The sequence below is a fragment of the Cotesia glomerata genome, linkage group LG5, assembly GCF_020080835.1.
Source record: "Cotesia glomerata isolate CgM1 linkage group LG5, MPM_Cglom_v2.3, whole genome shotgun sequence".
NCBI lineage: Eukaryota > Metazoa > Arthropoda > Insecta > Hymenoptera > Braconidae > Cotesia > Cotesia glomerata.
The window spans coordinates 1,663,637-1,691,253 of NC_058162.1; the positions used below are offsets into that span (position 1 = coordinate 1,663,637).

A 27,617-nucleotide genomic window follows, 5' to 3' on the forward strand; every position below is an offset into this window, starting at 1 on the left:
CACAAGTGAATCTTGCACCTGATCCATTGCATTGAGGATCAAGTACTTGTAATTGTCTGTTTTAAAATTTATGAAGGGATTTATCAGTATAATTTGTAAGCATTCGAGTGCAAATAAAAAGGAGAAAAAATTAACTCAAACTTAAGTGTATTCTGATCCTACTTTTCTAAAGTAATTTAAAAGTATGCAAGAATTTTTTTTCATAAATTTATACATAAATTTGCTTTTAGTGATAAATTTCTAAACTCAAATATTCTTTAAATTAAATTTATTGAACGGCTTTGTCTATTTACATCAATCACACTGAAAAAATCCCCAGAAAAGTTTTCCGATTTTTAAAAATAAGATTTTATTATTACAAATTTTTGTAACATCTGCAAAACACGTGGAATAGTTTCCCATCGGAAAGTTTTTACATTTTACGATCGTTTTCCTTCCAATATTTATTTTATTACTTTGTTCTCTTTTAAAAACCTTTTTTAATTTTTTTTATTTATATAAGCAACTTTCTAATCCCTTAAACACATATTCTGGAGTGTCATAAAAATTATTTATGATCTTAGTATACAATTCTAAGTCCCACGCTAGCCTTTCGGCCTCTAACACTATCTTAATTTCTTATAGCATTCCTCCTCTCTGTCTAAAAGTGTCACCTCCACTCTAAATTTTACTTTACTTTAAAAACAACCCTTCTTTCGCCTACGCGAAATTCTGTCCAATTTTATAAAACTTCTCTTTTAATTTTTGTAACAGTTTCGACTTCAATATTCTATAAAATTCATAAATAAAAATATTTTTTAATTTATTTTATTGCTGTATTTTTGAAGTTATTAATTAACTTTGCTTAGCATAAATAAAGTTAAAAAAAAAAATTAATAAAATTCATTTAATAAATCAATAAAAATAACCCACAAAAATATAAATTGATTTTCACAAAAATCTGCCTACTAAAAATAAATTTAATTAAAAATAACTTAAGTACACATGATAAATTTGTCCTGTCAAATGTTTTGTTAGGATTGCGACTATATCAAGTGGTACCTCGAGGTAAAAAGCTTTTGGCTTGTATTAGTTATATGAATAAGTTTTTTAAAAGATTTCAAGACAGAATTACTACACGGAGAGAATTTAATGGTAAATACAACTATCCGAGTATTGTAAAAACAGGCTTCTTAGTATGAATGATTGCAAGAACTATCCAAATTGTTAAATGAACCATCCAGATAGTTACATTTACCATCTGGATAATAATTATTACCATCTGGCTGGTAACTTAAAGATGGTAAACTTAATCATAATATATGTTAACCGCTAAAATCATGTTGATTGTAAATTCTACAATCATGATGGTAATTATTACCATCGCAGCTAGTAATATGATTAGTCACTATATGACTACCGTGACTTGTGAATTATAAATAAACAAAAATTTCGCTTTATTAAGTAATTACTTTTGTTAAATTGCACTGTATTTTCTTAAATATTGACATTTTTGAAGATATAAGCATATATTTTATATTTTATTTATTTATTTATTTATTATTAATCTCGTTACAAAAAAAAATCTATAGAGGTGCGTATAGCACCTGTGCATAGAACGAGTACATATTAACAAAAATATATTTTATTATCAACAATCTCTTAATATATAAGATAGTAATATAGTAATACTTAATACAGTGCAAGCTAGAAGAAAATCAACCTAGCAAGCTATATATATTTATATATAATATATATAATGATATAAAATATATGAAAAATTGATGTGGGTACTCAAATAAAAGGTCTCGATGAGTGTAATGTCTGGGTGAATTTATATCTTTAAAAATGTCAATAGTTTACAAGATACAAGGTAATTTCTTAATTATTGATATTTTTAAAGATGTAAGCTCATCTTGATGTCACACTCATCAAGAGCTTTCATTTGAGTACCCACATGCATTTTTGATATATTTTTGATATATACATATGTATAATATATATAAATATATGAAATATATGAAAAATTGATGTGGGTACTCAAATGAAAGGTCTCGATGAGTGTAATGTCGGAGTGAGCTTATATCTTTAAAAATGTCAATAGTTAACAAGATAGCAATGTTAGTTCTTAATTATTGACATTTTTTAATATATAAGCTCATCCTGATGTCACACTCACCAAAAGCTTTCATTTGAGTACCCACATGCATTTTGATATATTTTTCATATATACATATATATAATATATATATAAATATATAAAATATATGAAAAATTGATGTGGGTACTCAAATGAAAGGTCTCGATGAGTGTAATGTCGGGATGAGCTTATATCTTTAAAAATGTCAATAGTTAACAAAATAAAAGATCATTTCTTAATTATGTGTCTAGAAATGGAGCATTTTCGAATGCAGCCTAAATACTTATCACGATAAATTGACTATCGATGAGAATGATATGAAACCTTGAAAAGGCAGAAATTCAAGTCAAGACCTTTGCAATGACACTAAATTTCATAAAAAAAAAAAAAACCGATTTTATCATATGACTATCCTGGAGACAAAATTTTTGTTATTCTCTTAATAATATAGATATACTTTTTTCAATACTCACTCTTATGTCAAACATTAGAATGTTATTATATTCTGACTCTAAAATCGAAAAAATTTAGTTTTTTATGCTTCCTGTTTATTTTTTTTTATGATTGCAATCATGATGATTTTAACTATCTCCGATGATAAAAGTTACCATTTAGATGATAAACCGTATTATTATAACTGTGGGAATTAATATATACTGATTGTACTAATTACAGTCGCCGGATAGTTGCATTTATCATCTTAACTTTGTAAAAGTTAATAACCATCCTGGATAGTAGAAGCTACCAAATAGGGATGGTTACCGTTAACATAAAATTCTCTCCGTGTATGATATGATTCCGAGTATTCAATAATATATGCGCATTTTTTTGGAAAACCTTTTTGAAAATTAAAAAAAAAAATTTCACATGATTACGACACATGATCACTAGAAGTGTTAATTTTTTTTTCCCTTCAGACCTACACTGATAGAAGGATTTATTTGTATTAAATAATATTTGTTAATAGCTAACAAATCATTTATTAGAGAGCATTTTTTAATATTAAATAAATATTTCTTAGTATTTAAAATGATTTGTGTATTTAATAAATCTGATATTCATTTATTAAATATTAATAAATCTTTTTAAATACTAAGAAATATTTGTTAAGGACTAACAAATGGCTTCTAATAAATGATTTGTTAAATATTAACAAATCTTTTTAACTATAAACAAATCTTTCTATCAGTGATATATTTACTGAAAGCCAGTTAAATTTATTTATTTCTTTATTAAAAAAAAATGAATAAAGTAAAAATTATTTTTTACTGAATCAATAATTTGATTAAGTTTTGATATACGCACGTCTCTAAGCTGTTAGTAAAATTAAATGTTCACATCAGACAAGTAGAGTACAGAAACATAATAACATTACGCGGCCACGAGTTTCCTAGTAGTACCGGTATATACTCGCAATAGCAGTAGTATTAGTAAACTAGATAAAACTCTGGGTCACTCGCCTTGTTCATAAAGAGATACTCTTGAGCTCGTTATTTTGACGAACACGTTTTACGACCAAATAAAATTTAAATTAAAAAAAATAGAGTTCAAAGGTTCAAATCTCGTCACTTCATGTTGAGTTGGTGTATTGATGTGCGCCAATCGATACCGCCTTTTGAAAATTTTTTGAGCCTCTTATGCTATACAAAAAGAATAATGAGGACAGTTAAGTAGAACGATTTAATGTCTTGAAAATAGATTTCAAAAGGCTCTAATTGTTTCTATATACGATGCGGCGAATTATTCAAGAGTTTTATATAATTTCAATCTTTTACTACAGAGTAATATAATATATTTTTAACACGATTTTGTAGTGAGTATTGTAAAAAATTATTTTTTTCAATTTTTTGCTGAATTATTCTACTCAGATTTTTATTTACTACAAATTGTATGACAAAAAAATTTTTTTCGATTAAAAAAAATATTTTCGATTATTTTTGAATTGGTTATAAATATTAAATAATTTTCACAAATTGAACTCCCGAAACTCACAAAAATCCGAAAATTGCCGAGTTCCAACAAAAAAACCTTCAACCCGAGGATAAAAGTTTGTCAATATTTAAAGCTGAGCGTGTTAATGAAATACAGTCGAATTACTTTCAATAATTATTTATTTTGATTACAATCTGTAGAGATTGTAATTTAATTATAGAATTACAATTTTTATATCGGGCTTATCATTACCATTTTATTATTTATTAAATTAATTAATTTTGCCCAGATTCAATACACAGTTATGTATGTATTATTTTTTTTTGTATTGCATTATTTTTTTATCTCTTACTAGGTAAAGTGAATATTAATCAATCAATAAGTTTTTTAGGTAATCATTTATATTGATTATGAGATTATTTAAATTTTTCTATCGTCCGTCATTTTTTCCCGCAACGATTTCAAGAAAATGAAATTGTGTATTCAAAGAAGATTATTCTATCGTGATTAATTAAGTAGCAACTTAAGCTGAGTATAAGTGATAGAGTGTCATCCGACACCTTGACACAACGTATTTACTTATCTTCGATGTGGCTTATATTATGAGCGGCGCAAATAATAAAATATTAAAGATATAAAATAAATGGATATTACTTATACTTAATAAGGGATTCGATTCCCTTCGAAATGAAGATAAGAATTAAAACATCAAATTTCGGAGGTATTTTACTTTACGATTATTTTGATGTAATGATAAAGAGTATTATAATATTTAATAATAAAAGGAAAATGGAGAAAATGTTCATAAAATTTTTTTTTAATCTAATTTTTAATTTTCCGTTAATCTAAACAATAAGCTTGGCACCGAAAATTTATGATTAAAATTTTTCTATAGAAAAAAAAATGTTCTTGAATCAAGTATATAATTTTGAAGAACTTAATCTTCTTGATTTGAGTAAAAAAATTTTTCAACTAAATAAATTTCTCTTGATTTAAAAAAATTTTACTTGATTCAAGAATTTTTCATAATGATTTAAGACAATTTCTCTTTTCGAAATTATTTTCTTGGTTTAAGAATTTTTCTCTTCAATTAACTTAATTTTTTTTTCAGTGTAAAGTTTCAGAGTATTAAAATAAAAACAACATTTCTTTATTTTTTTAAAAATTAAAAAAACCAAAAAAAAAGTTTTTATTTTTTTCTGAGCCTGTGAAATCAAACGAAGAATTAATAGAGATTTTATCAGGCGTTGAAATTTTAGAGCTCTATAAATGATTAACTTAATTTAAAAAACATATTCAATCACAGATAACAACATTTGTTAAGCCATAAACATTTTTATATCTAAAAAAATAGTATATCATGTAGTGAGGGATGAAACAAGACAATTTCAGACGAGGGTTAGGGTGATCCCTTCGGAACTGGCGTCACTCGAACTTCCGAAGCAGGCATTATCCCGTGTCACATGTTGTATGAAAAACATCTTACATCAACTGCATAAAGATTCCTAGTTTCAATGTTTGTAGTTGACGGAACGAGAAAATTAAGGGTCGATATAGTATCCGTTAACTGTCGAGTCTATCGGAAATTTTGACCAGAAATTAAGCACCAAAAAATGGGCATTTAATTTATTTTATGCCAATTAATTGTCAATAAAATTTGTTTAAATTCAAAGGTTTGAGTTTTTTACAACAAAATTTTACGTATGAATTGTTATGTTATCTCAGCAGGTTATTATTCTTTTAAAAATTAACTGGGATATAAAAACAAGAAAATTTATTTAAAATAAATTCTATATTTTTTTGATAAACATTTCTCTGGTAGCAGAAGAGCCAATCACTGGGGACTGAATCATAAAATTATTCATAACATGTTTACTCTATATTCTTGAGAAAAGGTTAACTGATCATTTTTATCTAGTCAAAAAGCACATAGAATTTCGATAAGTAAATTTATGGACATGACTTTGCATATGAAGTAGTTTTTATGTGCCGTCGTTTTATATAAAAATTAATTTATACTAAATTTAGAAAATCAACAGGAAAATAATGCAAATAATTGCACTGATAGAAGGATTTATTTTTATTAAAAAATATTTGTTAATAGTTAACAAATCATTTATAAGAGATTACTTTTTACACGCTTTATATTAGCTTCACTTGTATGTCAGTTTGTCAGTATGTCAGTAACTCTCCGTGGGTAATCTGCGCGCCTGAATATTTTTGATAATCAACAAATAATAGTTTAAAAAAACTAAAAAATCACGCTTTTATAAATAAACCAAACTAAAAAGTAAAAAATAAATAATAGTTTAAAAAAACTAAAAACACGCTTTTTATAGAAAACCAAACTAAAAAATAGAAAATAAATTTAAATTAAGAATAGTGTTAAAAATTTCAATAAATATAAATTAATAATAGTGTAAATAAAAAAAATGTATTTTGATAATATCTTAAAAAGCACCCCACGCTTTTTTTAAAATAAAATACATTTTTTTTATTTACACTATTATTAATTTATATTTATTGAAATTTTTAACACTATTCTTAATTTAAATTTATTTTCTATTTTTTAGTTTGGTTTTCTATAAAAAGCGTGTTTTTAGTTTTTTTAAACTATTATTTATTAGAATTAAACAAGTATTTCTTAGTATTTAAAATGATTTGTTTGTATTTAATAAATCTGATATTCATTTATTAAATCTTTTTAAATAGTAAGAAATATTTGTTAAGGACTAAAAAGTGGCCTATAATATTTGTTAAATATTAACAAATATTTTTAACTATAAACAAATCCTTCTATCGGTGTATTCTTGATTCATCTGAAGACCACCAAATATTCAGAAAAATTCTAGGCGGAGATTTGTCACCCGACGTCAAAAAAACCTTTGCATATCTGAAAAGTTATGCAATATATGAAAAGTAAATAAATAATTTAATTATTATTCTTCTAGTCTTGTACTGTAATAGTTTATTTGAATTATTTTTAATCCATTGTACTCTATACTAATTGAAGTAAGGATTGTATCCTATAAATTCAATAAATAAATAAATTTCCGAAATTTAAATATAATTTTCGTATATTTTTTATATAACCAAATTATAATCCTTTATTAAAAAATTGATGTGACGTTTTCATTGTTGTTGCTTTTCGTTGCTATGGTAACCACTTTGGCAACAGTTATCATAGCAACGGTTAACTGTTAATAAATAAAATCTGTAAAAATTAATTAAATTGTCGGGAAATAATCATTTTGACTGAAGCGCGGAAAGCGCGCTTGATTTTTAGTTCGAGTATATTTTGCAGCTTATATTTTTTACATATAGGGCTAGTTTTTCAATCCGAGATAAAAGTATTGCCATTATGATAAAAAAATAAATAATTCAGCACAGTGATATTGCCTAAAAGTAATTCTCCCTGATTTCAGTCACTTATTTTGAATTAAAATAAATAAACATTAGCCACATGTCACAGAAATATTCACCTCCAATTGTGACAACTTCCTGATTGTAAATAAATAAATAAATAAAATGAAAATTAAGTAAATGGATGACCCTGAAGGAGATCCCTACAACTTCCCGCTAATTCCATACCTAAGCGCTTGAAATTGCACTTGTAATGTTGTTTATTTATTTATTTATTTATTTATTTATTTATTTAATAATTTTTACCCTAGAGCAAGTGCTCTCTAAGGGCCATACAATCAAATATATTTATAATGAGTACATTATATAATAATAATAATATTAATAAAATAATAATAATAATACATAAGTAAAATGGTAAGCAAACAACAAAAAGACTAAATGCAAAAATGGTTAGCTTAAATTGTCAGTAATTGCCATTAGTTATTATTATTAGTTAGCATTGATTAACATAGATTAACATTGACTCTTCACAACATTTGAACAGTTATATATCACCACAATTTTACACTCTTAAGCATCTCTCTCAGAATGCCATTGAAAACTTGCAAGCCTGAATTCCTGAAATGTGCCCAACACAACAAGATCATCCGGAAGCTGATTCCAGCATCTTATCGCAGACAATAGAAATGAACTCTTGTTGAGCTCTTCAAGCTCCAAATTACAATTTATGTGTTATTTTGAGCTTTCTGAGCTCAAAGAGGCAGCTGTTCTATGCTTTTTGAGCCCTTCGAGCTCATATCTTGCGTTTGACATATCTATTATTAATTTATAATTGTGTTAATTAATTTAAAATAATTTAAATGACACAATAAGAGATTATCATTATTTTTATGATATATTTATTTATTTTTATTTAAATAAACGACCAAATTCATGGAGAACTAATTGAGAGCAATATCACGTCGCTGAATTATTTATTTACTTTTTTTTTTTTTATTATATTGGTGGTACTTTTATCTCGGATAAAATTTTATCCCGGATTGAAAAACTGGCCCATAGTAAGTATATTTCTCATATATTTTATAACTTATATTTATCGTATAAAATAAATATATTAATAATATATTTTACTTTTATTTGAAGTATATTTCTCATATACCAAAAACGGCCAAAAGTTCAGTAAACTGAATATAATTTTCTTACATTTGAAGTATACTTTTAAAATATATGCAAATATATTTTGTATATAAAATATTAAATATATATTTTTTATATTTTAATTATTCAATTAGCTCAATTATGGAGAATTTAAAATTAATTTTAGAGAATTTTCTATTTGTACGAAAAAACAATTAGTTCAAAATTAACACTTTAAAAAACAATTTAATATCTAATAGAGGTAAATAATTTATAATTGAACTATTGTTACATCAAAATATTAAAAAATTACCCACTAAAAAATAAGGAGAGACCAATTACTAATTATACCGTCGAATTGTTGAAATTTGCATCATAAATCATGACGTTTTTCTGAATTGTTAATACAAAATTAATAGGAGCATATGTCATGTGTAGTAAAATTAATTATGCAATATCATACGCGGGCGATTCAATGGAAATTCAATAAATCCAGTAACGTAATTTTACATTTATACATATGGTTTCCAATATTCCAACCGTCCAGAGATAAATTTCTACTTTCTGCGTTTAATTTGCATCATATAAAATCGCGTAGCTACAATTGAAATACGCTGAATGTTTTTGATTGCTACTGAAAGATTTAGAAGTCTATGGAAAGTGACGTAATTCATTTATCTCTTTATGAAAAATTCCATTGTTCGTGTTTTTAGAACGGATGAATTTATCTCTCATAATTAACTTAATCTAATAGATCTGTCTGATAGGGAACTCGGCTAATTTAAAGTCAAGTTTTTTAACTTTAAGTAGTTGAAGTAACTTTACTTCAGAGTTATTAATACAGTCGACGCTCTCTGTATTGGACCTCTCTGTATTTGACCGCTCTCTGTATTTGACCACATTCTTCCTCTATATTTGACGATTTTACACAGCTCTTATGGACAAGGACGAGTCAAATACAGAGAATGGTCCTGTACGGGCGAGTCAAATACAGAGAGCGTTGACTGTAGAACAGCTGCACATCCTGACTGCAGTCGATCATTTAGTAAATACAATAGTTTGACAGTTAATCCAAGACAATACCTACAGCGAGTTTTTCAGTTTTACAAATTAAATTTCTGAGTGGAAAAACTTAAACGAGTTTGTACGATTAAATCGTTTCAATTTAAACGAATTTTCTAAATTATTAGAGAAAACTTTACTTTATCTTATTGAAATTTTTTAACGGGAAATTGGAATTGATGGAAAAATTTAAAGAATTTATAACTTAAAATTTTTTGCTTTACAAAAAAAAAATCAATAGGAGGATTTTTTGAAATAAAAATCAATTAATTTATGATGATATGTATTTAAGCTGCATTCAAAAATACTCTATCTCTAGATACATAATTAAGAAATGACCTTCTATCTTGTAAACTATTGACATTTTTAAAGATATAAGCTTATCTTGATGTTATACTCTTCAAGACCTTTGATTTGAGTACCCACATCAATTTTTCATATATTTATATATATTATATATATGTATATATGAAAAATATACCAAAAATGTAAGTGGGTACTCAAATGAAAGCTCTTGATGAGTGTAACATCGGAATGAGCTTATATCTTTAAAAATGTCAATAGTTAAGAAAGTACAGTGCAATTTAACATAATTAAGAAATTACCTCGTATCTCGAGAACTATTGTTATTTTTAAAGATATAAGCTTATCTTGATGTTATACTCTTGAAGACCTTTCATTTGAGTACCCACATCAATTTTTCATATATTTATATATATTATATATATGTATATATGAAAAATATACCAAAATGTAGTGGGTACTCAAATGAAAGCTCTTGATGAAGTGTAACATCGGAATGAGCTTATATCTTTAAAATGTCAATAGTTAAGAAAAGTACAGTGCAATTTAACATAATTAAGAAATTACCTCGTATCTCGAGAACTATTGTTATTTTTAAAGATATAAGCTTATCTTGATGTTATACTCTTGAAGACCTTTCATTTGAGTACCCACATCAATTTTTCATATATTTATATATATTATATATATGTATATATGAAAAATATACCAAAAATGTAAGTGGGTACTCAAATGAAAGCTCTTGATGAGTGTAACATCGGAATGAGCTTATATCTTTAAACATGTTAATAATTAAGAAAGTACAGTGCAATTTAACAAAATTATCAAAATAATTTCAAAAAATTTTTGACCCCAATAATCCTTGCCTGGATAATAATTTATTTCTCTCAGAGCAAAAAATCTATTTTTAAAATAACAATCAGAATAATAATATTACAAAGAGGTACCTCATATTATTCAGAGTGCTTCAATAATAATAAAAAATTACTTCAAGGTAATAAAATATCAAAATTTTTTTTAACTATCAAGAAGTTCATATACTTCACGTATTGCATTTCATTTTTTTTTTATTCTATGAATATATTACAGAGCTCGATAAAATTAAATTTACTTTCCGTTCCCTTTAATTTCTAGTTATTCTGGGTCACTCACAATTTTTTTATCAGCTCTACTTTTTTTTTTTTACTATCTTTCTTATCCGTCCCAGATATTTGTTTTTTGCAACTTTTCCGCACAAAAAATGTACATGTTACATAATATATGTCGTACAAACAACTCATATGTCCGAAAAATACAAACATGATTCGTGAATTTGACATCATATATCTCTCAACAAGTATTAATTTAATAAACTCTGTAACTTTGGTATGCAGTTAATTAAAAAATCAGTCCTCGAGAGAATGCGGATAATGGATCTATTGTAATATTAAAATTATAAAGAACGATATCTATGCAAGTGGAACTCCTGTATAATAGTCAGCCGACTATTATTCGTGTTCCATGAAGACTGGTGCAATAACAGAAAATTTGAAAAATAACTCTTTTACTGTAGATCCAATCAGGTCTGATATATTGATGGAAATACTGAATAACAGTCCTCAATTTCGGGGTACAGAATCAATGCTCTTTGTTCTTCATCGTATTGTACATAATATCTCAAAACGCAAAGCGGCTTTCCTGTCATCGTTTCAACGTCATTCGATACACTGATCTCTGATAATCTCTGCTGATATTTCATTGGCTTTTGCATTCATAAGATATGAAAAATATACAGAGAAAATATGAGATATAAATCTGAATAAAAATGCGTAAATTTTTGTTCTTATTGAATACATTTTTATCAGTAGCAATTTTACATTTATTTATTGTAATTTTTTAGATAAAAAATTTATAAAATTTTACTTATTCATGACCTTGTATCTCGTGAACTATTGACATTTTTAAAAATATAAGCTCATCTTGATGTTACACTCATCAAGATCTTTCATTTGAGTGCCCACATCAATTTTTCATATATTTATAATATTTATTTATATTATACATATGTATAAATGAAATATATATTAAAAATGCATGTGGGTATTCAAATGAAAGCTCTTGATGAGTGTAACATCGGAATGAGCTTATAACTTTAAAAATGTCAATAGTTAAGAAAGTACAGTGCAATTTAACGTACACTGATAGAAGGATTTCTTACTATTTAAAAAGATTTCTTTGTATTTAAGAAATCATTTCTTAAACATCATTTTTTAATATTTAAAAAATATTTCTTAAATACAAAGAAATATTTCTTAAATACTAAGAAATATTTTTTAAATGCTAAGAAATGATGTTTAAGAAATGATTTCTTAAATACAAAGAAATCTTCTTAAATGCTAAGAAATCCTTCTATCAGTGTAATTAAGAAATTACCTTGTATCTTGTGAACTATTGCCATTTTTAAAGATATAAGCTTATCTAGATGTTACACTCATCAAGACCTTTCATTTGAATACCCACATTAATTTTTCATATATTTATAATATTTATATATATTATATATATGTATAAATGAAAAATATATGAAAAATGCATGTAGGTACTCAAATGAAAGCTCTTGATGAGTGTAACATCGGGATGAGCTTATGTCTTTAAAAATGTCAATAGTTCACAAGATATTTGTTAAATTGCACTGTACTTTCCTGATTATTGACATTTTTAAAGATATAAGCTCATTCCGATGTTACACTCATCAAGAGCTTTCATTTGAGTACCCACATCAATTTTTCATATATTTCATATATTTATATATATATTATATATATGTATATATGAAAAATATATCAAAAATGCATGTGGGTACTCTTATGAAAGCTATTGATGAGTATAACATAAAAATTAGCTTATATCTTTAAAAACATCAATATTTAAGAAAAAACAGTGCAATTTAACATAATTAAGAAATGATCTTGTATCTTGTGAACTATTGACTTTTTTAAAGATATAAGCTCATCCCGATGTTACACTCATCGAGACTTTTCATTTGAGTACCTACATCAATTTTTCATATATTTTATATATTTATATATATGAATATATGAAAAATATATCAAAAATGCATGTGGGTACTCAAATGAAAGCTCTTGATGAGTGTAACACCGAGATGAGCTTATATCTTTAAAACCGTCAATAGTTAAAAAAGTACAGTGCAATTCAACAAAAGTCATTATTTAATAAACTTAAATTTTATTTATTTATAGTTACACAATAAAAATTAAGTTTTTTTTTTTACTTTTTGTAATCTGAGTTTTTAATCTTAGGTCTAAGTTGTAAGTTGTATATATATTTAAAGTTTCTCAACCTTAAACTTCTAAACATCTGTCTTTTTATAAGTCAGACTGGATTCTGTAGAACCCAAAAGGATTATGAACCCGCCCGACTAGTGGCAGATACTAGTTACTAGATTTATAAGCGGGTCAGCCGTGTTAACTGTGACTCTACTTCTTTATTCCTCATATCTGTTTCTCAATCTTCTTTTCGATCGTTTTAGAAATAAAAATTTAAAGTTGTTTTAAAACTATGATTTTGATTATTAAAAAAAAAATTTAGAATTGTTAAAATTATTATTTATAGTTGAATATTATTAAAAATTGAAACTTTATTGCAAGAATAATTAAAATTTCACACTGTTACTTATTATTCTTGAATAATTCGAGTTCTTTTGTTCTATAAAATGTGTCAAGCCTTTGTACTTGAAGCTCTTTTATAATATTGTCAAAATCAGCTCATTAAGATTATCAGTTTGAATGACATTGGTAGTAAAAAATTAAAAAATGAATTTCATTGAAAATAATACTGCGAATAAAGGATAATTCAAACTATTTGTTCATTAATTCCTTTTATTTTTCCGTAATCCGTACTAAAATTCTTCTTTTCACTCAACAGATTATCCTTAAGCTTGAAAATAGTTTTAAAAAAACAACTCTTATCGCGCTCAATAAAGCTTAAACGCTGATACACAAGCTTGGTGTTAACTGAATTACAGTTTCGCCCTTAAAACTACTTTAATAACTTTCCTAGATTTAAGTATACATTATTTAGAATATTTAGCGATTAATTTTTGTATAGATATCTTTGGAGACATTCAGAAGGTATATCTATGCATAACATTTGCATTTCTATGTGAATGGAATATAATCGTATAAGAATGGATAGAGAATTAGATATAAGGCAAGGAATACAGAATTCATCGCTTACAATTATGAGATACCTTGTAAAATTTTTTAAATTATCCAGACATGCACTAAATTCTTTTAGATTAAAAACGTCTCATCATATTTTATTATTTTCAAAGAAATAATTTTTCTTTAGACAAAGTATGGCGATGACTGTTTCTTTTTGTATTGTGAATAAACAGCTCTAATGGGTCTGCACTTTACCGTCGGTTTTCATCACTCCTCCATTTATCATTCACGTAGGATGATTAACATTCACTGGCATGAATAAATCAGTTTCTGGTTGAATTTTTCTCAGTTATTTTATTTTTAAAATTGTGTCATTTATTTATAGAAAATTTTTTTGGAAAAATAAATAAAAAATCAATGACAAAGTTAATAAAAAAAATTTTTTTTTTAATTAAAAACTATTTAAAATTTTTTATTTTGTATGATAAAAAGTAAAATGTGAAAAAAAAAATTATAAATAAGCTTTAATTTAAAAATTTTTTCAATTAAAAATTTTAAAAATTCTTGATAAAATTTTTATTATTGTTGCATTTATTTTTAAAATTTTTAAGTGAAATTATATCGAAAAAAACAAATTACACATACAATAATAAATTGCAAAGTAATTATTCACAAAAGTAAAAAAAAAAATAGTTCTCATTTTAATTTCACAACTGTCACGGAACTTGACTCTTTTTTTTTTTTTTAAACTTATATAATGAGTAGAAAATAAACACAAAGTGTTTAAGGTCATATATTAAAAGGACTATTAAAAGAAATTTATTTTTATTGCGACTATCTCTGTGGGAACTGTGAATTCTTTAAAAGTTTCTTTTTTAACATCATCAAGTTAAGTTAATTCAACAAAAAGCCCTGTTTACTACTTTGTAGTATATCAAAAGAAGGTCTGGTAGCTGTTGTGAAACGTAAATGGTGTTTTTTGAGGGTTTCGCTTCATCGCACCTGAGTCCTCTTCTAGCTTTTTTTTCACAGCATTTTCCAACAATACACCACGGTAGTTCATAAGTAAGTTCACAGAAAAAAAGTATGAAAGCGTGGAAAAGTAAGCACTAAATTGATAACTCAACGCGTCGAATTTCTGAACAATGTAAATTCAATTTTATTTCCTAGCGAGCTTTTATAGCTGGATTTTTCACAATAAGAAAAATGATTCTCAAAATACTTTTAGGATTTTAAATTATAAAATAAAATCCGTGACTAGAAATACGATAAAAAGTAACATTGAATTTTTCTAGAAAAAAAATTTATTTTTCACACTGATAGCAGGATTTATTAATTATTAATAATTTAATTTATTTTAAAACAATTATTTCATTAGTTAAATTTTAATAAATATTTTTTAACATTCAATAAATATTTATTAGGGAGGAAAATACATTTATTAATGAATCGTATTTAATAAATAATTTATTAACAGTTAATAAAGCTTATTAAATATAAAAAAAATCTTTCTATCAGTGCATACAAAATTTTTCTGAATAATTTCACTATATTGTATATCGTTGACCTTCAATAAAAATATTTTTAGATATTATTGTGGTTGATGATTGTGTTACGAAAAAAAAAAAAAAAAAAAAAGGTAATTAAACTGTAGCCTGAGTAAGAGAGCAGGGCGTTAAATAATTCAAGATAACGTAACAACATACCGCTTTTCGTCCCCCTTAATTTCTGACTCAGCAATGAAATGTTGCCGACAAAGTTTAATGCATGATGATTGAAGACTCTTATCATAAACTTTCTTCATTTCGATGACAAATTATTCGGGCTTTTATAAATAATTATGATTACAGATCTTCAGGAATAAAGTGTAAAATTATTTAAAAAATTCTTTTAGCTTTCAAAAATCAAGTCTTAAAATATTTTAAAGTCAATTCACATGACAAGATTATAATACGTTGTAAAACTTTTTACTTAACATATAATTTTATCTTAAAGCACTTGTGCCAGCTAAGTTTTCCTGTTTTCCGAAACGATAGTCTTTAAAATTCGATTTTAACTTTTTCTTTTTTATAATTTTAAAGTATTTTATAATAATAATAAAAAACAAATGAAAAATTATTTTTGAAGAAATTTTAATGAATAATAATTCACAAATCATACATTCATCCGATTACGGTGAACTTGTGTGGGCTTTGGCAGGAAAATAGAAAAATTTTAATGTCAGTTTGTCTTTGAGGTTTTAAATCGCTAAAATAAGCGCTTGTATATATTTTTGAGCTCGGAAAGATCAATAACAGAGGGGCAGATGTATTTTTAAGATAAGCCGTTGTGGTCAATCTTATTTTTGTTTTCTTTTAAAACTTTTAGATATAAAAGGACAAAACACATTATTTTAGTTTATTATGACAGTAGCGATATATCTTGAAGGAATCAACTTTGCCGTGTTCGACGCAGCTTTTTGAGATATCCTAAAGGAGATTTTACTTTAATTTGAGAAACGATCAGTCAAAAAATCTCAGTCAAATTTTGTTAAAAATTAAAGAAAATTTGATATTTTTTTAACACGTCGAAAAATCAGCAAAACAGTTCTAATTCGTTTCTTATGTGATGTATTGACTTATAATTGACAAAAAACTTTCATATAACATTCCCTCTAAATATCTTAATAGTTATTTTTAATTTCTAATAATTTAAAAATACTGAAAAATCGTTTAGAAAAAAAAACTTACGAAATTGAAATTTTTTTTATGAAAAAAGTCGCAGAAATTTTGATTTTTACGATATCGAAAAAAAAAAAAACCGACGCCATTTTATTCAGAAAACAATATATTTTAAGGAAAAAAATCAATATTTGATGAAGTTTGAAAAAAAAATATATTTATTCTGAAGTTTGAAGTTACGAATTTCGGTTAGTTGTTTAATTAAAATGAGAATAAGAAATTTAAACATGCAAAATAATAAAAAAAGATTTAGTTTTTTGTGATAAAACTCTTTTATTATAATTATTACAATAAAAAAATAGAAATATCTTGAAGAATATCATTGAAATCAATCGTTTATAAATCTTCTAAATTTAAAATTGCCTCAGCGGGTTAAATAATAAAGAAATTTGATAAAAACTAATTTTTAAAAACCGCTCTTTAACTAATAAATTTTGATACTTTTAAAAAGTTTCAATTTTCTTATAATTGGGACCAAACTTTAATACAACATTCCCTCTAAATATCTTAATAGTTATTTTTAATTTTTAATAATTTAAAAATACTGAAAAATCATTTAGAAAAAAAAAACTTACGAAATTGAACTTTTTTTATGAAAAAAGTCGCAGAAATTTTGATTTTTACGATATTGGAAAAAAACCGACGCCATTTTTTTTTTGAAAACAATAATATTTTAAGGAAAAAATTCAATATTTGATGAAGTTTGAAAAAAATATATTTATTCTAAAATTTGAAGTTACAAATTTCGGTCAGTCGCTTAAAATGAGAATAAGACATTTAAAATAATATAAAAAGATTTGGTTTTTTGTGATAAAACTCTTTTATTATAATTACTACTACATTAATGATGAAATCAGTCGTAAATGAGACTAAGTCTCATTTATAAATTTTCTAAATTTAAAATTGTCTCACCGGGTTAAATAAAGGTAAATAAAGAAATTTAATAAAAACTAATTTTTAAAAACCGCTCTTTAACAAATAAATTCAGATACTTTAAAAAAAGTTAAAATTTTCTCAGCAGTAAGTAAAAAGAAAGGAAGAAAGGATGGCATAACGAATGCAGAGAAAAATACCTCGAGTAGTGAATAAAAATGTAGATATTCCTAAGTGTATTATCTTTTAAATTTATACACAAACAAGTAAAAATATAAAGCAAACTCACCGAGCTTAACATAACATGTACGAAAAAAACCAGAACCCAATATAACGCTAAGTAAGCCAAGTACTCCCTGTGGAAACTCCGTAAGTAAAAAGAGAAGTAATACAGCTAATAGCATCTTGGTAGTTCTGTCAGTTTGTCTTTGTTTGTCTATAGCTTTAGCTGATTTTTTTTTACTTTTTTTAACGTCACACGAGCTATCGCGCACTTTGTCGTCAGTTTTTCTCACTAAAGTCGCGTTTATCAGGAGCTTTCTTCTTTTTTTGGTATCCATAAGCGCCTTGATCAGCCGAAGACTCAAAATGGTCAGAGCGATACAAGGTATAAGTTTGATCACAACACTGTACATGCAAAAATTTAGTAAATTAAGCAGACTATTGGCCTTCATCGTGTCACTCAAGTCAACGAACCACAAAGTCTGATTAACTTTTAATTCAGTCGAATTGTACAAACTTGAATTGGTTAAATTATCATTTTCGAACAACTCTTGAGTGGATCTGACTTTAGTAGTAAAATAAACCGGGAGACAAATTAACGGGCAAATTAAATAAGTTCCTAATATAGTTAATACTGTTCTTTTAATGCTACACCATTCGTTATTTCTCCGAGGGTAAGCTACTGCAATGAATCTCCAAATTGCCAATGTTACTGTCAGCCCGATGGATATTGTGTGAAATATTTGGGTGAAAATAGAATGAACTAGCACAAATACAGCCCAACCGTACGTGTACATGTCTTTTCTGGGCCTGTGGTACAAGTACATATGACTTGCGTAAGGGATGTACTCCAACATTACTAGCAAGTCGGCTACAGCCAATCCAGTTAGAATGTAATTTGTCGGAGAAATCATTTCACGACGTGTCAAGACCATTATATTCAAGGTATTGGCGATTGAACCGAAGATGCAAACTAGCAAACTTAACCATCCGTGCATTTTCACATACTCCTGATGAAAATGGTCCAAGCCTGGACCGCATTGGAACATCGAGATGTTTTGAGAGTATGTTTCGTTTGTTAAATTCATTTTTTTTTAATTTTAATAGCAATAGACCTGGCATGCAATTTTTATTCATATTTGTGTATACAAATTTTTTATTTCAATTTATGAAAATTTTGTTGATTCATTCTTGACATTTTTAGTTCATTTAAAGAGTTTCAAATTTTTTTTTATTAATTATATTCATCAGTAAAAAATTTACCGCGCTTTGGAATTTTATAAATATTTTTAACATTTAAAATTTTTACGGTCAAACACTTCACTAAAATTTTATTTAATTGTTTTTAATGGTGTTTGCTCACAAATGTAAAATAAAATTTTGAAATAAATAACGCGGTTAAATATCGACGGATGATTTCCGCTCCGCGTGCGACCGTCGAATGTGGTTAATATGAGCTTTGCGACGCCTCCAAGATAAAATAAACTCCGTCGCGACGCATGCGTTTAACTTTCTCATGTAGTGTTCTATTCTTTCTATTCTCTTTGACTTTTTTTATTTTATTTTTTATTCTGTGAACACAATACATACCCGGTGTAATGACTCTGGATAAATTCCGGTAGTAACGATTATTATAAAAATTTATTGTCAAAGGATCAAGATAGATTTCATTTAAGCTGACGTCTAATAATAATATAAATATTTTCTTCCGGTGTTATTTTTTATGGGCTTCTTTTTTTTTCGTAAATCTAGAATTACAAAACTTGAATAAATTAAAGCGCTTTTTTTTTGCAGTTGGAAAAAATTCTTTATTGAATTTTTAAGTAAAAAAAAAATATGAATTATAATTGTGGAGTGATTATATCGCTCCGATTTATGATACAATAATATAAATGTAAGGTAAGATTGTATTTTTAAAATTCATGGTAATATTTACGGTATTAAATTTAGTAATCTGAACTTTTGGCCAGTGAAATGTTTTTAATGCCAGTTGGCAAAATATTTTATTTAATATGATTGATTATTTCATGAAATAAACATTTTTTATTAAACAAGAAAAAGTTATATTTACTAATGACTGACCTTAAAAGATTAAAAATTGAATCTTTTAATGTATAATATAGATTTTATATCCCACACGAATTCTATTTTATAACTTTATTTGTAAATATTAAAATTTTTTTTTTTATTATTAAAAAAAATTGAAATTTATTTATAAATGAATTGTAATTTTTTTTTTTAATCGATATTGTTGAGAGAATAAACAAAATTTTGTGGCCAATGTATTTATACGACAAAATGGGTTTTTACGATTATATTTGTGAACTATTGACATTTTTAAAGATATAAGCTCATTTTGATGTTACACTCATCAAGAGCTTTCATTTGAGTACCCACATCAATTTTTTATATATTTATATATTTTATATATATTTAAATATGAAAAATATATGAAAATGCATGTGAGTACTTAAATGAAAGCTCTTGATGAGAGTAACATCAGGATGAGCTTATATTTTTAAAAACATCAATATTTAAGAAAGTACAGTGCAATTTATTATAATTAAGAAATGACCTTGTATCCTGTGAACTATTGACATTTTTAAAGATATAAGCTCATTTTGATGTTACACTCATCAATACCTTTCATTTAAGTACCCACATCAATTTTTCATATATTTATATATTTTATATATATGTATATATGAAAAATATATCAAAATGCATGTGGGTACTCAAATGAAAGCACTTGATGAGTGTAACATCGGGATGAGCTTATAACTTTAAAAATGTCAATATTTAAGAAAATAAAGTGCAATTTAACAAAAGTTATTATTTAATAAAGCAAAATTTTAATTTTTTATAATTCACAAGTCACGGCAGTCACATAGTGACTGCAAGGTTGCTAGTAATAAATAGTAATAAATTAATTGTTTATTTCAAGTTTAATATAAATTATAACTATTTTTTAAAAGTATACTTAATAGAGCTTTTTAAAAATTTTTAATTATTTTTTTTTTACTTTTATCAAAAGTTTGATTCTCGAAGATTATCCGTCAAAAATAAGACAATCATTATACCTATTTTTGGAATGTGAAACGATAATATCAGGAAATAATTTTGAGTAACGACATTGTTAACTTTTTTTTTTTCCCTCGGTTTTTTCTTTCATTTGAGCTTTGATCGAGGTCGGTGTAATGATTTATGACAAAGCCGTGGGCTATCAACGTCCGAATGATGCTTTCGACTTTGACAATCAATATTTCATAAGCCAACTTTTGTGCGAGTGTTAAATAGACAGCAGTTTTCAAAAGCTTACACTATGACTTTTTGAATGAAATTATTCATTTTTTTAGGAAAATAAATTTTTGTGGCTGTCTATTTACATGAATGTCACTCGATAAAACCATATAGAAAAGTCGAGTTGATTGTTTTTGTCGGTTAGCATTAACTAGTGGAATTAACCTGCCATTGGGCAGACGATTTATTTTGAATTTAAAAAAAATAAATTTATATTTTATCGACAACTGATATTCCTGTTTATTATACATTCTCAAAAGTTACTTTTGAAAAATTTTAAGTCATAAATTAAAAAAAATTGACAATTTATTTTTAGGTTGAGATAAAAAAAAAGTTATAAGATTACGCATTTTTCAAGAAGAACTGTAACATGGAGAATTTAGTTAAATAAAAAATGGTCGGTGTCACGACCTCAGTGATTTGATATGAACTACCCTACATAAAAGAAAAAAAGTGAAATTTCACTCCTGTTTCTTTTATTCATGAAGAAAAAGATTTTTGTCCTGTTATTGAGGGATACCCTTCTATCGGTCACATTATCTCATCCTTAGAACAGAATAAGCGCTTAGAAAGTATTAATATAGAATAAAAATCAAGACAAGAAACTCACAATTTGCGCCAGCTTTAAAAATTTTTTTATTGCTTTATTGAATAATGACTTTTGTTAAATTGCACTGTACCTTCTTAATGATTGATGTTTTTTAGGATATAAGCTCATCCCAATGTTATATTCATCAAGAGCTTTCATTTGAGTACCCACATGCATTTTTGATATATTTTTCATATATACATATATATAAAATATATAAATATATGAAAAATTGATGTGGGTACTTAAATGAAAGGTATTGATGTGTATAACATCGTGATGAGCTTATATTTTTAAAAATGTCAATATTTCACAAGATACAAAGTCATTTCTTAATTGAACAAAAAAAACTAGAATTTCAATTTGTTATTTAAAAAAATTCATATTTTTCTGTTCTCAAAAGTCGTTCATTTTTTTAAACGATAAGCTAATTTTTTTATTATCTCCTTAAACGCAACATTATCAAGTTTGTTCGATTAATTAATAAATTAAATGCACGGAGAAAGGGAGTGATAGTACTTGGCAATTAGCGATTATTTCATTACCGAATTAAGACTTAACAAAAGATAGAAACGTGGTTCAATTAAGTAATCGCTAAGTACAATTAGTTCTAATTTCCTCGGATTTAATCTGCTATTACTTATGTAATGTTACTTGAAATTAACCTTGTAATTTTTTATCACATCTTTACCATAAAAATTCAAATTTTTCAATAGTTAAAATAGTTTAAATATTTAAAAAATCTAATAATTAAAATTTTCTAGTAATTTTTCTTTCCTTAAATCAAGAATATTTATCTCAATTTTTTTTTCTTACTGTACAAAGCTACTGTCATAAAAATACTTTTTACAAAGTTAAGTATCCACCTGACATGCCTTAAAAGTGAAATTGACATTTATATGAACATAAACTAAGCAAACACAAATATCGAACGAAAGAAATGCATGTAATAAGTGAGAATGCCGTACACATGAATGGAACATGCGCGTTTGATCACTCTTGCTATGAGCTATGAGGTAATCATCACCGGTGAAATACATAGAAAATCTAATGAATAACAAGTACCAAAGGTACATATATATATCTACGGTCTACCTCCACTGGGAATTATACTTTCTTTTATTAAACACACAGACGTGCGACCAAAGGTAATTATAACTGTTTGCTTATCATAAATAGTCATAGTCCGGATATTCTATATGTGAAAAACCACATTTAATCAATTCAGACTTTAATTTGATATAAGAAAAATTGGGTTTTGAGATTAAAATTTTCCTTCAAAAGATAAAAATAAAAATTCTCTAAATAAAGAAAAATTTATTGAATTATATGCTTTAATTTTTATTTCAACTGTAAAATTAATGGTAATTTTTTTTTATTTGATTCTGCGTCTTTTTACGGCGGATTTATGATAAAAAATTTCACGAAAGAAAAAAATAAAGATTTCGATAGTTTTTTTGCCTTCAAAAGTTGGAAAAAATTTTAGCTCTCATGTTTTTAGATTAAATTTTTATTTTATCTTTTTTTGATATAGTTTTTTTTTAAAGTACATAAAAAAAAAACGAATAGAAAAAAAAGTTGAAAATTACAATTTTTTTAAAAATTAAAAAATTTTTGAATTAATTTATAAATTTTTTAATTGTTTAGTTTTTTATGTATTTAAAAAAAATATATCAATAAAATTAAATAGAAATTTTGTTAAAAAAAAAGAAAATTAAAATAGTTGACTCCACTTGTAAATATTTACCAAATTAATTTACGTAAGAATTAAAGTTTTAGAGCTTTAAAAAAAAATTTCATAAGTGACAGAATAAATTGATAAATCAAATTATTCTCACCGCGTATTTTATATTTTTTTTACAGTGACCTAAATCGATATTTGTGTTGTATAATAATATGAATAATTGTGCAAATTTTCAGCCAGAATAAAATCGGATCAATTTATGTAAATATCATAAAAGTTAAAATGATTTATTATATTTCGTGCATTATTCGCATAAAATTTACTATTTCCAATGCTAACTCAACATCAAGCACATAAAAACGAGCTAGTTCAAGATTAATGTGAGTTCACGAGTTGAAAATAATCTCCGTTTCCGCTGGAGGGATGATTATACCTTGTTTTCTTGGGTGCGTGGGAGTTTGATGTTATTTGAGTCTTCTTGTAATTCCGTTTGTTACTGCATGAACATCTTGAAATAGTTGTAAGTCATTTTATCTCGGAAACTACACTGAGAAAAAACCTTATTGATTTAAGAATGATATAATTTAAAATGTAATAATATTTCCTTGTTATTCTATTCTTACTTCAAGGTCTTCAGTTCTCATAATTAAAATACAAAGGAAATTTTTTAATGAAACAATTAAATGATCTCTAAGTAAAGAATCGTTTAATTATTGATAAGAATGTTTACATACGTGCTTTAAGCTAATTTAAAATAGCTATAGTGTTTGTATCTTGAAAAGATGTGCAAAAAAAAATTATTGATACCGAAAATAGTTAAGAATTTTTTTAAACTCATCTATACACTCCCATTGAGAAGATGAGAAGATTTCTTCCTCTCCTTTTTTTCTCCATTTCGACGATCCTATCGTACGCTAAAATGGGAGCGCTTCCCGCTTTATAGGTAGCATTTACATTTATAAAATGTTACAACGAAAAAGCTAGACGATTTTCGTGGAAAACTAAATTACCTTTGGGGTTTATTCCTCAAAAACGCTGTGTAAAGGACCAGTTAAAACGATATGTTCGACTCTACACGGGAAAAAAATCTTAGACTTGTAGTATCACTTTTCCTTACTATTGTCGGGCTTTTCTCCCATATGAATTGGGAGGGTTTATCAACATACGCCTTTGTTCGTTACTTATTGTCGTTCTTACTAACTTTTTGAATGTCTTGCAATCTTACTCTATAAACTTTTTATAACATATCAACTCAATACACTGAGAAAAAAAATTTATTTAAAAAAAAATCAACATTGTTGTGACAAGAAATACATTTTTTCTTTTTAATTTTAACATTTTTATTTCTTAGCATTTTTTAACATTTTTATTTGTTAATTTTTAATGAAAATTCTCTAGTTTTTTTGCACGCCTCATAGCGCGAAGCGCGTGAGGTTGTGCTTTATACTCGACTCGTCAAGTTCAAGCAATTTTGTGATCTTTAAATGCCTCTATCACAAGCATACTACACTTATACAATTATATAAGTAGATGTACACCGAAAAAAACACTTAAATTAAACCATCTTTTACTTTCTAAAATCATTTTAAGTTGCTATTTTGAAAAAAATTTTACGTGGACGTCCGGATGTCACCCCATTTCGGATGTACCAACGATTACTCCCGAACAAATTGATATTTCAAGACCGGACCTTTTTTATTAGTTTAAGAATTCGATGAACTGGGTCCGTATTTCATATCAGTGGCCTAGTTTACGTATTTTTTTTTTTAATTGAATTTTTATTAAAATTCACTACGATACAACCGTACAAAGCCAAACGAACTTTTCTTATTTGTCACGTGAAAACTATGGCGCCACTTGATCAAGCTAGATTTTTTTAGACTGCGTGCGTATATGACAAGAAAAAAGAGCGCCGATATTTAAAAAAAAAAAAAAAATAAAAAATACTCTGTAAAAAATTACTTAATTATAATTTTTTTTTTTTTTAATCAATTACACAATTAATTGTTTTCTTAAAAAATGAATGAGCGTTATGAGGCGTGCACTTTTGGATTTTCCAAACTTTTTTATTTTTATCAAAAAATTGTTTTTTTTTTCTAAATCAAAATTACTTTTTTTAAAAAAGAAAATTACTGTAAGAAAAATTTTTATTTCTTCATTTTTTTCTAATCATAAAAAATAACTAAAAACAATTTCTGATTAAAAATATTGGAAATAATAAAATTTAAAAATTATTTGATAAGTAAATAAACAAAAAGCATCCGCATAAATCATTTTGCAAGCTGGGGATAAGGAATAATGATTAAATACGAGGTATCAATCAAATTCTGTCGATCAATATACATAATAATTAATTCAATATTCATGATATAATCAAAGAGACAATGTTGACTTCCATGGTGATTGTTAATAATGGATAAATCGATCAATGGATGATATACTAGATGCACTAACTAGATTCAGTTTTCAGAGTTGTCAAATTGAAATTCATTCGTGTAATGTTTCTCAAACAAATAAACCAGTAAAGATCGATCCTGAATTAATTTAAAGTAACAAAGTTTAACTATTGGATTAGGATGCGCTCGATCTAGTTTCTAAACTTTAGAATTATGATAAACCAAATCGAGGAGTATAAAAAGCTTTATGCTTTTACCCAAATAATATTTAATTAATGTAACTGTCCTCGGAACATAAAATTTAATTTTATACACTTTCAATTTATACAAAGTAACATTTAAATTTTTATAAATTACATAAAATAATTGGGTAATTATTTACAAGTATGCTCAACCCCGTTTTGCCCTTATTTAACCTTTGAAATTTTTTTTTGACCAAATTGATCAATTTTTTTTTGTAAATTGTTCGTTTTTTTAATGTACTAGAAAATCAAGCGCGCTTCTGGCAAATTGTTTATTATTGACAATTTAATTAATATTTTTACAAATTTTATTCATTAATATTTAAGCCTTGTCATGGTAACTGTTGCTATGGTAATCGTTGCTAAAATGGTCACTATAGCAATGAAAAGTGACAATAATGAAAACGTCACACCAATTTTTTTAAAAAGGATTTTTCTAAAAAAAAAAAAAAAATTATATCAAAAAAAGATAAAATATAAATTTTATCCAAAAACATGAAAGCCAATATTTTTTTCAACTTTTAAACGCAAAAAAGCTATCGAAATCTTTATCTTTTTTTTTACGATATTTTTTATCATAAATACGCCACAAAAACAAACAGAATAAAAAAAAATTTTTAAATGTTAATTTTTGATCAAGTTATGGCTCAAAATTGAGTTGACTTTAATTCACTTGTAAATAATTACCAATAATTGTAAGTGATATAAAAAAAAAAGACGGAATTTAATGAAGTACTAGTAAATATGTTACACGGAAAAAAGTAAACTGTAATAAATAACAGTCGATTTATAATAAGTAATGATCAACTGCTAAAAATTACCATTTCAAACAGTAAAATCGTAATTTTACTATTCACATTGTAATATTTACAATTTAAACGTTACAATTTACTCTTTACATGGAAGAAAATACTATTTCAAACAGTAATATTCGCTAGATAAATGTCTAAAATGTTAAAGTATAATAATTAAGAATTCAGACTTTAATATTTATCATTTGGTACCTAAAAAATGATGTTATGATATGTAAAAAGTATAAAATAAAGTTAGTAAATCCTCAGATTCGGTAGAATCTGGCGCCAAGTTCCGTTCAAATCCGTTGTAAACGGAGCGCCAGACTACCGACTGTGTTTACTGTAAGCAGAACGGTATTTCGAGGTTGCAAAATTTTATTTAATTATATGGTTCTCCTTTTTCCAAAATGATATATTATAAAATTAATTTATACTTTATTTTACTGATATTAATTATAATCAATTATACCACTTAATTCACTTAAAATTATTAAATTTTATCAGCACAAACTATAGTAAGCCCAGAAATTTCGATCCTGACTTTTTTTCGATGGGGAATATCAGCGCCACAGACTAGATAAAATAAAAATGTGTAGCAATCCTTCCTATAGACACGCAACTACAGTAAAAAAAAGTGATTCATAGCTTGCATCTATGGCCGCCAGGGTGCACTAGAATTACATCTACATAAACTGTAGCTTCAAGGGGATAGTTT

The 27,617-nt window shown here is 25.8% G+C and overlaps 1 protein-coding gene across 3 annotated transcripts in view; it reads right to left on the reverse strand.

Moving 5' to 3' along the window:
- The window catches only part of LOC123265445 (G-protein coupled receptor dmsr-1-like), a 28,788-nt gene extending 9,705 nt beyond the window's left edge, over positions 1-19,083 (reverse strand). For 2 of the 3 annotated variants that reach the window (XM_044729225.1, XR_006509569.1), the window contains exon 1: positions 17,965-19,083. In XM_044729225.1, coding sequence (XP_044585160.1) covers positions 17,965-18,985 — 1,021 coding nt within the window. In that variant the 5' untranslated portion in view covers positions 18,986-19,083. The remainder of the gene's footprint in view (positions 1-17,964) is intronic. The other variant, XM_044729226.1, reaches the window with a different exon arrangement.
- Between the last annotated feature and the right edge of the window lie 8,534 nt (positions 19,084-27,617).